This window comes from Dromaius novaehollandiae, chromosome 5, assembly GCF_036370855.1.
Source record: "Dromaius novaehollandiae isolate bDroNov1 chromosome 5, bDroNov1.hap1, whole genome shotgun sequence".
Taxonomy (NCBI): Eukaryota; Metazoa; Chordata; class Aves; order Casuariiformes; family Dromaiidae; genus Dromaius; species Dromaius novaehollandiae.
In genome coordinates, this window is record NC_088102.1 from 12,692,421 (window position 1) to 12,704,097 (window position 11,677).

The 11,677-nt window shown below is 36.6% G+C and overlaps 1 protein-coding gene across 4 annotated transcripts in view; it reads left to right on the plus strand.

The window, feature by feature from the left end:
- CDC42BPB (CDC42 binding protein kinase beta) overlaps positions 1-11,677 on the plus strand; it is a 92,837-nt gene that overhangs the window by 42,895 nt on the left and 38,265 nt on the right. For all 4 annotated transcript variants that reach the window (XM_064512041.1, XM_064512043.1, XM_064512042.1 and 1 more), the window contains exons 5-7: positions 3,971-4,119; positions 9,292-9,385; positions 10,733-10,933. In XM_064512041.1, coding sequence (XP_064368111.1) covers positions 3,971-4,119; positions 9,292-9,385; positions 10,733-10,933 — 444 coding nt within the window. The remainder of the gene's footprint in view (positions 1-3,970; positions 4,120-9,291; positions 9,386-10,732; positions 10,934-11,677) is intronic.

Sequence of the window (11,677 nt, forward strand, 5' to 3'; positions counted from 1 at the left end):
GAAAATCTGTTCCAAGCAAGTTATAGCAGTACAATACACCCCAAGTTCCCACAGGCATTTAGATGGTCAAGTTTCACCTGAAAGCAGAATTTAGACATCTAACATCAAATTTAAGATTCACTATCTAAGAAACCACCAATTGCCTAGCAGCTGAAGTTAGGAGATTCCCAGCTTGCCTGAGCTCTGGTACCGCCTGTGCTGAGATGCTGCCTTCTGTTTTGAACTGTTACTGAGCATTTCTCTCTTGTAAATGTCTGGTACTCACAGAAGAAGTGTATCTGCATCTCTTATAAATGATGCATGAATAAAAAGCGCTGTTGACAAAACATATCAGAAAGTGGCTTTCATTTGGAAACCTGGCAGAAGGTCTCTTCCGTAGTATCTTAGGGGTCTAGATCGCTTGTCCGGGGCTAAAAGATCTCTGCTCAGTCCTCCACTCAGCTGGAAGAAATTTATAGCCACAGTTTTCCACATCTCAGGAACATTGTAGACTCCAAGCAGGTTGGGTTTACTTTTCAGCTTTGCTGCTGATCCTGGGTTACTTTGTAGAATGGAACGTAAAGCTAAGAGCAGGAGGAGAACGGGCAGCCAAGCTTCGTTCTCCAACCTGGAGAGGACATCTCTCTGGAAGAGAAAGCTCTATGTTTTGGTATCTGCTCCCAGTGATCTCTTTGCATTATAGCTAATGATTCTCAGATGCAAAACCATATCAGCTAACCCTGAAGCAGACACAGAACGTTGGTGTCTTTGTGAACTGAGGGATTTTGCCACCTCCCTTTGGCTGTGTAATGAAAGACTTCCTAGTGAGACACTTGGATAAAGAAAAGATAAGATGTTAGAGTAGTCAAGTAGTAGCTGATATCAAGGAATCTAGAAATAACTGGGGGATTTATTCCCTTTATTTAATATTAGTGGAGCTTGTGATGATGCAGAACTTAAATATAAGCACAAGACACAAAATTCTACAAAATGTAGATATTCTAATGTTTCTTTTTCCAGTGAATTTGTTAAAGCTGTATTAAAAATGGTTTGTAATTTAAAAAAAAAAAAAAAAAAAAAGACCTGCATGTATACAACGATTCTGACAATATAGGCTGGTTCTAGCACTGCATGTCAATAATTTGTCAACTATCAATTTTAAATTTTGCACTAAATACAATACTTAATACTGAATTGCTTATAGCAGTGGAACAGCTGTTTTTATTACACTGGAACAATTTTGCAGCTATACACAAAAAAGGAGAAATAGCTGTTTTAGTAGAAAACTTTAAGCAAGAATTTTTGCTGATCAGAGGGATGAAATTTTATGGTTCTACTGTTTTGATCTCACTGTTTTAAAAATTAATGAAATCCTGGTACATGAAGTATTGCACTTACTAAAATAATTGCTTAAAAAATGAGGAATTCTGGTTTTTGAATAAAGCCTTCGTGTAATTTACAGTCATCCTGTTTTCCAATATTTTCAAATTGTATACAGCAAGTTTTGAGGATTGTATGGACCTTGTGTAGGGAAGGAGGAGGGAATGTACTTATTGAACAGTTCCCAGACCTTTTTGAAGTGCAGTGAAACTGTCCAGTTTTAGTGTAATTTAAGAGATATTTCTGTAGCCATTTCTTTCACAACTTGTCTGAAGGGGAAAAATGGGGGGTGGAGGGTCCTAACAAGTGTCCACACCTTCATCCTGTAGTTTCTAAATGTTTGAGGGGAAAACATACCATGTGGTTGTGGTGTTGATCTTCTCTGAACAGCCAGCTCTTAAATGATACAATCTGGAAATGCTAACATGACACTTTCTGGTTCTTCTGAAAGCAATTGTAGAGAAGTTTGAGTCAAGCTGGACTAAGTAAGTCTTTGACTATCGTACTGAAGTAGATGTGGGGTAGTTAAAACATAGTCTGTGAATGTTAGAAACACGTACAGGATATGAAGCTCTTAATTTCTTCCAGATTCAAGTCTCTTGGTTTTCTTATTATTTAACAGAAATTCTAGCATGGAGAAAAATTTCTTTTCCATTCTCATTCATGAAGAATGGCGCGTGTGTGTGTGTTTCTGTGTGATGCCAGCCTCTTAAAGGCTCCTGAGTATTCACACAGTATTTTGATGTCTTTTTTTTTTTTCCTTTGATTTCCAGCCCCTTTCCCCGTATTAGATGGAGCCCCTTCCTAGGAAGAAATGCAATACTTCTAGATTTAACTGTCATAATACCCTTTCTTTTAACCCCACATGATGGGAGAAGTGGCTCCTTGCAAGGAGATCATCATAGGCGAGGTCTCAACATCTTTCCCTGATCCAAGTGCCTCATCTCAGAGGTCAGCTGAGTTTTCAGTGAGTTACAAACACTGTGGGAGCTGAGAACTGATTTAACTCGTCTCTTTAACAGGCAGTGTATTTCAGCTCCCACGGAAGGTTCTGTAAGCTCTTTCAGCCTTGAATGTGAGAGAAAATACCATAATACAATATCTCTTTTGAAACATGGCTGGTTCCTCGCTGTAGCTTCTTATTTCAAACATAATTGTTATGTGTATACAGTGTACTAACAAATGTTAAATTCTTGATGGGTTGTGCAACACCGGTTGATTTCAACATAAGTGAAGAAATTTGTGTATAGATTAAGCTATAATTAAAGTGTATGGAGAAGAATAAACAAAATGCATGCCTTCTGGAGTCTCTTTTTTTTATGCCACAAGATAGTAAGGAAGTGATTAGTATTGCACTTTATTTTCCTTTAGTTCCTATCTTAATTAACTTGCTTTCCCTTTGGAAGATGAATCTGTGAAAAATTGGACGACTGCTTTGGAAAATTATTTCCAGAATAAGCAAGGTTATTCCTAAAATCATATATCAAAGCATCTTGGGAAGCATGAGACAGAAGCTCAAGACTGGTAGTAAGATGAAAGGCATTATACTTGGAGTCATGGCCTAGGATTCAGTGGTATTGCTAAGAAGTAACTAAAACATCTTTTTTTTTTTTTTCTTAATTTATTTATTAATTTTTCCACTGTTGTGGTGCCTTTGGCTGGACAGTGCTTCTGGATTGTCTGGGGCATCGCTAACGTATGGTGTCATCAATCTCCTGCTAGCTGTGCTATGTAACCACCATGCGGCATGTGCCAAGATGAATGTCTTGAACATGTTGATGTGATAAATCCCACTTTTGGAACCACTAATGATAATGAAGTGATACCAAAATTGATTGTAGTAATGAAATGTTTATCCTTAGACTAAGTTAGATCAGTCTTACAAACACTTATTTTTTTTCCAGAAGAGTTTTCAGTGAAATTTTAATCAAAATACTGTTCAGAGGAAGCTTGGGTTATTGCTCCTTGCATCTATAAAGAGAAATGTTTCCCTCAGCAAATGCTTAGCATAGTATAAGTATCCTACATTTAAGTATGTGCTGCTTCTCAAAATTTTAAGATCTGAAAATAGATATGCAAGTCGGGCAAAAAGCCACTTGCATAAAATGAGTTAAAACATTAATCCTCACTGTTTCTCATTCAGAAAGTATTTCCTGTTAATGAGAAATGTAGCTCAAATATTCTTCAATAAATTCATATTTTTTAACTAGTTTATTTTCTTCCTATCCCTTCTAGAAATTTTGAGTTTAAGGGTTAATAACCTGCATTTATTTTGGTGTAAATAGATTGATTTTTGTCTTTGACACTAGTTAAGATAGAAATAAACTGACCGTTTTATTTGTTTTGTTGCTGCTGTGTCTTTTTTATGATAAGAACTATATGTTAATGTATCTTCTTTACTATGATTATTTAAGGAATATTATATGCATTTATTGTAAATAAGCAAATAAAAGTAAAAAAAAAAAAGATTACCAATTTTGTCTACTTTCTCTATGCTTAGAAAAAAATCTGGTGAAAGGTTTTATTCAGCATTAACTGATGAACTTTAGTTTTTGTTTTTGTTTTACCAACTGTCTCTCAGTACTTCACTGCTTCATTTTTCCCTTTTCAGTACCTAGTGATGGACTATTATGTTGGTGGTGACTTGCTGACGCTTCTCAGTAAGTTTGAAGACAAGCTTCCTGAAGATATGGCTAGGTTCTACATTGGTGAGATGGTGCTTGCTATACATTCCATACATGAGCTGCATTACGTGCACAGGTAAAGTACCATCTCACTTGGGGAAAAAATAGGTATACAGTTACATAAAATTAATCCTAAAGAAATTGTTACAAATACAAACAAGCACAGCAGCCACACGCAAACTACTGGGGGCACTTGCTTACTGTATAACAACTGTGTAAGTTTTTACAGTTTAAGTATCGAGTTGTGATGGATTCATTTTTAGAAGTGACTACATTTAGCCAACTAACCTTTTACTAAACCTTTCAGTTTTAATCAGGCTTCTTGACTTATTTCCAGTTCAGACAAGGTCTCCTGATGAATGTTTATTTGCCTTTGTCCAAGAAAGCTTAAAAGTTTGAGGCAGTTTGAATTCTCTGCAAATGTTTAGGCATTATGCAAAATTTTTCTGCAGTAAACTCATGATAACTTTGGTGCATCTATCTACCTGAGATCATCATCAAACAGAGATGTACATTTACTGTAACAAGTGGGCACATGCCTGTCTAGTTGTCTGTTTCTGCACACAGAATATATTTCCAGATCAGTCTCTGGCGGTGTCCACCACCATGTTAACTTAGGTCACCTTCTGTAGCAGTTCAGACTATACTGTTCCTTACGCTGTGGAAGAGGAAATGAGTCAGGAATGCAGCGTACACTTTGTACGCGTCTCTATTGGGTTACCCCTTGGAGCAAGTTGTTTCAGAAGAGTGGTTAATAGTGCTCAAGGTTGACATCGTAAACCTTTCGTCATTCCAAGGATCTTGATAAGTGAGAATTTCTATCTCTGATATGCTTTTCAGGTTTAACAACTACATGCGATATGTCAATTAGAAAGCAAAATCATATTGATTTCGGGAACCTTTGCAGTTATCTCGTTATACTCTGACTTTATAGCTTGGTTTCGGTAAACAGGGAAGTTACAAAATACTGAGTGTGAGAGTAGCGATGTATTCTTAGTTACCTGAAAACTGCTTGTGGCCATATGAGGAGGTTCATGACAGCTTGCTGCAATGCCAGCTCAGGAGAAGTGGGCTCCTTACTAGCATTGTATCTGACTTCAGTAGGTATATCCTGACCAAGCTCCTTTTCCTCTCCATGCCTTTATATCTATGTCTGTAAAATGAGGAGAGTTTTACTGATCTCTCATGAAATTTACGGGTGAAAATCATTAGATAAGTGAGATGATTTTATTCACAATTAATATTTAAAAGGTACAGAGAATTCTAAAACAAAATACAATGCTTTGATCTTTATTTCATTCAGAATTTTATAACTGTTTCAAAGATTAGTATATATTCATATATATACACATGTATACATTTTTACTTACAAACACACATACAGATATATTTATGCAAAAACTCTAATCTTGTAAATAGTTGTGGACAATATTTGGAGGTTTTAAAGTGTTACAGGCTCTTAGCACTTCTGATTTGCTTAAATTAGCTCTGCATTCTAGGACAGGCTTTTATAAGCATGTAAACATACATTGTCTTTTGAGATGAATAGAAGTTTAATAATTCAGCAATTCCATGAGATGCTTTGAAAAGTTAGTGTTTTGTATGTAAATGTACATGCTAGGGATTAAGAGGTTTGCATGTTTTGAGAATAAAATAATGGTAGCATTTGTTGTGCAGTCTCACTGGAAACTGAATTGGGCCCTAAATGTTATACAGCACAGCTGTTGCTATCTTTTGGTTGTTTATATGTCAGTTGTTGACATCTTACTAGGGCAGATCATTTAATTACATATTAGCTACTCAAGTCAAATTTGGCTCAAGCACTTGTTTAAAGCTAAGGCCGCCTAAGTGCTTTGTATATTCATCTATCAAAAAAGCTGTCTTTTTTTTCAGTATTTGTAAACTTTAGTAAACTTATGGAAGAATTTACAGGAAAGAACAGTAATAGTGTCCGCAATGCTGTCTCTGACACCTGCCACAAACACATAACAAGGTGATCTGCTATCCTAAATAAGCATTAGTATTTGCTTTTGAACTGGTGGGGTGTTTTGACCTTTCCAGACTATGCAGTAGATGCATCATTACCCTATGGACAATAATGAAGCTACTGCATGTTGATTAGTATGTATTTGGGGTCCACTGAAAGCAGAAGCTCTAGATTTGGATGGATTCACTAACTGTCTGCATGAGAGAAATTGAAGCATCAACCATCCATGCAAGAGATTACATTGCTACTTTCATATTAATTGGTGGGACTGAATTTTGTTACCAAGTTCTTTCCTATGCTTGAAAATATAAAACGTTAATATTGATAGGTTCAGTATTATCACAAGTTTTATGTCCGAAGGCCTGGTTTGGCTATTGGCAGATTTGAGATAAGTCCGCATTGAATTAAGGCATGCAGATCTGTTTGATATGGCATGCTCCTGTGTGAATGTGAGTTTTCAGCGGTGCCCAGAAGACGCATCTGCTCACAGAAAAGTTCTGCCAGAGGCACCCTTGCACCCATTTGCAAGGAAGGTGATGTGACTAACTGAGCAACTACCACTTTGCGCAGGGTTGAATGAAGGTCCATTGTGGCAACAGGAGTGCGAGGGCAAAACGTGTTTTGGATAGACGAGGTATGAATGCCCAAGAAACTATTGTGTGACAACTGGAATGGATTAGCAGGAAACATGATTGCTCTGGAGAGGATTTCAAGGACCTCTTTAAAGGCTTATTTGACCTGTTAGCTGTAGATAGGAAGCAGTGGAGCTCAAAGATGAGGCATTAAGCCTTCCGAACAGAGACAGTATTCCCCTGGGCAAGGAAGATCTGCATGTAAAGCAGAGATGTGTTGGATGCCATTGGCTCATGCATTGAGTGGTATGGTTCAAAAACTAAAAGCTCTTGTTGGGCTTTTATAGTCTTCTACCTCCACCAAGTTTGACTTGTAATGATGGGGTTTCAAGAGAATCATGACGATATCTAGAACTGATACATATGGAATAAACTTTACAGTGGAAAATTGCTAATTAGTTTACTGGGAAAGCAGAGTGAGATGGCTTAATTTTCTGGGTTAGCAAATATTGTTCCATATTGTAACAAATAAAAGGCACTTTATCTAACTTGACAGGCATAGATTAACATTTAATATATATATTTTTTTAATACTGCCACTGAATAACAGTATTAGTGAAGTTTCAATAATTAGTTTCAAAGCATTAGCCTTTGGTTAAAAAGCAGTGATTCAAGTTTGTTTTGGAAAAATGTATCAGGTTGGCAGGACTTTTATACATGTGAGGACCCATTATTAAACTTATTGTAGTGTTTTCTTTCATAAGTTTGCTCAAGTGTGATGTTGTGGAATTTAGCAATTTAAAAAGCAGTCATGGTCAACTTCCACATCTGTGTTACGAGGTTTCTAAGAGCATTGGGTTTTTTTTAATTTGTTCCTAGAAATTCTAGTCTCTTCCTCAAAAATTAAGCTAATGCTATTGTACAAATTTCTCTCTGCTTTAAAAAAAATTTTTTAGGTGTGTTAGATTTCTAGGAGTCTTTTAGTTTTCTTTAAGTTTTTTGTAGTTTAGCGGGGGGGTTGGGAGGTTGTTTTAGGGTTTTTAGGTATTTTTAGGGTTTTGGGGGGGTGGGAGTTCTCTTTTTTTTTTTTTAAGTTATTTTGGGAGGGGTTACATTTTAAAGTTATTTTGGGGGGGTTAAAGCTTTAGATTTTTGTAGGTTTTCTAAAAAGTTTTCTTGGGTTTTCATAGGTTTTTTAAAAAATTTGGGGGTTTTCTTGGGGGGTGGGTTTTTGGGGGTGTTTTTAGATTGTTTTTAGTTTTTGACCATGGGTAGTGGCATGTGGAACTTCACGTCTGAAAGGAAGTTCAGCATTTTGTGGTGCAACAGTACCAGTGGGTTCCACGTAAAGCACATGTGGTTTTAATTATTGATAATACGAAGTTTTATTTAAATACGTATGGTATCTTAAAAGAAAACAAACAAAAAAAGCAAACACACATTTATAGATTTGGTTATCTTAGGTCAGCTCAGATAGTCTGTGGTATTTTGAAGTGGCATGGTGATATGCTGATATGTTGGGAGTTTATCCTGTACACTGATAGCTACAGAAAGGGGAGGAGACAAGTATAGGTTAACTTGCGAGACTGCGGGATGTTGTCCAACAGAACTAGTGCTCAACTGAGACAGTTCTGCCCTCATGCTCTGCTCTCCTCCTTGCCCTTTGTCTTCCCAACATATTGGCTAGGTGCTCTTAAAATAATTTGTAGTATTTTGAGGCTGTTTAAAAAAAGAAGAGTGTTAGTGCTATCTTATTAAATTGTTCGCATGTCTTAATCTGTCTTTAACTGATGCTTTTACCTGCTGTGAAATTGAGTACAGAGTGGTGAAAGAAAATGCGATTAATTGCTGGGCTAAATTCAGTTAAGATGCTCTTTAGTAAGCCCTTTTGGCTGCCTTCTTGATATCAAAAATGATATCAAGTAATGAGCTACAGGGAAATGGAATTCTTAGATAATTTAGGTCATTTAGTAGCCTCAGCATGCTGAATACCATTTTATACCCTGCTCTGTAGCACAACCGTATGTGAAAGTAACTGAAGTGGTTTGATATTAGAGACTTTCCAATGTTACTCTAGCCTACCGAAATGGCATTGCCCTGATTCCAGTGCAAGGGAAACTTGTGTACACAGCATTCCAAAGGGTTTTAGGTACCAGTAGAACTAAACGCACTATATCATAGCATATGGAAAGACAGCCTTGACTAGCAGGGGAAGAATACTGGCCAACAGAAATAATAGACAAAATTTGGAGGAGAAGGAAAAAATGTTCCCAGATCAGAAGGTAGAAGTTAGTTACTTGGCAAAAACCATCAGATTAAAATAAATTGCCATTTCTCTTTTGTCTTTATTGCCCCTAAACAATATGTTTTGACACGCATAATCTCAAAATAATGTTGATGAAGTGATCTACCTCTCCATTACAGTGCTATGACTCACCATAATTGTTCTGTTTGGTTATTTGACTGTTCAGAGTTCAATTTGGCTGATCTGAAAATCTGAGGTAATCCAAGCCTTCAGTGTTGCAGCCAAAGTTTTAAGTTGGGAGGAGGGGATCATGTACAGAAAAAAGCGTTTGCACCAATAGGTATCCACCATAAAATTTCTTTTTATTCTTGTGCTAGATTCATCTTCACAAGCAGAGCTAGTAATTTATATATTGAAATCTTTCAATTCTTTCTGTTATAACAGGGACATAAAGCCTGATAATGTTCTTTTGGACATGAACGGCCACATACGACTGGCAGACTTTGGATCCTGTCTGAAAATGAGTGAAGATGGCACAGTATGTATGAAGCAAAATTTAACAGGGTAGTTAGTAATGGGGTCTTTTAAGTGAGTTGCTGGTCTTAAAAGCATTAAACATTGTCAGTCTACACCAGGGAGATGATAGATTGTAAGCTTTTTGACGTGCTAAAAATTGTGGGAAGTGTATAACACATTTAAAAAATGTTTTTGAAATATTCATTTACTGATAACTTTTAAAGATATCCTTTGCTATGCTTTTCAGTCTTTTAGCTTCTCTCCTACTAGCCATTTGAGTTCTCATGAGGTCTTTTCTTTGTGAAAAATCTGAAGACCCTTTGTTAAAAGGGTACAGGTTTGATGCTGTTGATGTGCTAGAATCACATGTGACCAGGAGCCTAACACTCTTGAAACACTTGAAGTGAAAGTCATCCAAAATGAGGAGATAATTAACAAGCAGTTTGTTTCATATTCCAGGTGCCTTTTACAAAAGAAACTGCAAGGGTACAGTAGTTGGCCACCTCGTGCACCAGGTTGGCTACGTAACTACAAGCTAAATTCCTTATCTTTTTTTTTTCTTTGCCTAGTTGGTGTATCCAGGGGTAACAGTCTTGCCAAAATATGGCATGCAGCATTATTCACGAATTTTGGCACAAGCTCATGTCTTGGTGACATTCTGTGGTTATACAGTGCCTGTCAAGGATTTACCAGATTAAAATGCAGAATGAATTGGAAGGAGCCGTAACAACTCTGCTATGTAAATCCTCAGTACATATTGCTAGAGATTAGAGCTCTGCCACTGTCCTCATAGTCAAGATCTCACTACTCCTTGGCCATACGGAAATTCACTACCTTGCCCCTGTGTTACATCCTGTTGCACAATTACATAATAAACAATTTTAATAAACCAATTTTTGACACAACAAAAGTAGGGTGCTGCTTGCCCAGGGACCTTGTTTTGCTATAGTCAAGTGAAATTGTAAAACTTGGGCAAAAAGTTTGAACTCCCTGCTTACACATTCTTCATTTCAACTTCTGGCAGGCAAATGCAATTTTAAATGTATAAACACACACAAAGATGAAACATTTTCTCCTCTTGTCTTTGTTTGCTCATAACAGGTTTGACTATTTTGGGTTTTCTACTGTGTTCAGAATAAAACGTGTCAACAGATTTTATGTTGAGATAGACATGAACTTGGTCTTTGTCTTAGTCTTTGTTACTTTCTTAATATATTATTTATTTTCTAGTATGATTTTATACATCTCTTCCTTTTCAAAGCCAAACATGTTCTGTTGTCTCCATTTACCAGAAATACTAGTATATGATTAAGAATTTTTCTGAGAAAACCCGAAGGCTTACCAAAACGACGTTTGCCTTATTTTTAAGGTACAGTCATCAGTAGCAGTGGGTACTCCTGACTACATCTCTCCTGAGATACTGCAAGCAATGGAAGATGGAATGGGCAAATATGGGCCTGAATGTGACTGGTGGTCACTGGGTGTCTGCATGTATGAAATGCTTTATGGTGAAACACCCTTTTATGCAGAGTCATTAGTGGAAACCTATGGGAAGATTATGAATCATGAAGTAAGAAATATATTCAGTCTATATGTATACACTCGGGAAACTGTTACCACTTAGATATTCAAGTGATGATAGTTCTTTTTTTTCTCACAGTGGTTTAGAACCATGCCTAATTGTGTAGGTTTATTAGTTCACTATTTAGGAATGCTTGCTTTTCTGAATTGCAGAAGTTGAATTCTCTCTTAAAATGAAACTCCAAATGGTGATTTTTGTTGTTGAAAGAAATCTAACAAATCTTCAAGAAATAGGAATTAAAACCAACTCTTAGATAAGCACAATAATAGTTTCTTCTGGACCGTGTATGAAGAATGAAGTAATGTACTATTTACACAGCTGTGCACATTTGCTGTCACACTGATAATCAGTACAAAAAGGAAATAGGCAAGTCAAATGGTGTGGACTTAGCTGCATTAAGAACGTGAGGTTGGGGGTTTGCCCAGACGAGAAGTGATAGAAAAATGTTAGAACTTCTCAGTGTGTTTTGAACATTAGAGAATAGGAATAAACCAGTTCATGGTGTCCTTTTGAGAGTTTTATTAGGAGGATGGGCATGTTCATCTTAGGTAACCAGACATGAGTGCAGTTTATAAGCGTTAACAATACTGTGCTCTCATCGTGAAGCAGTGATGAATAAGACATGAAATCCTGCTTGAGTTGAAACACTAGCAGTGATGGATAGTCATCTCTCTTTTGCTTTAATTTCTTCAATGAACTAACTGGTGGCACACTTTGTTATTAATTACATTG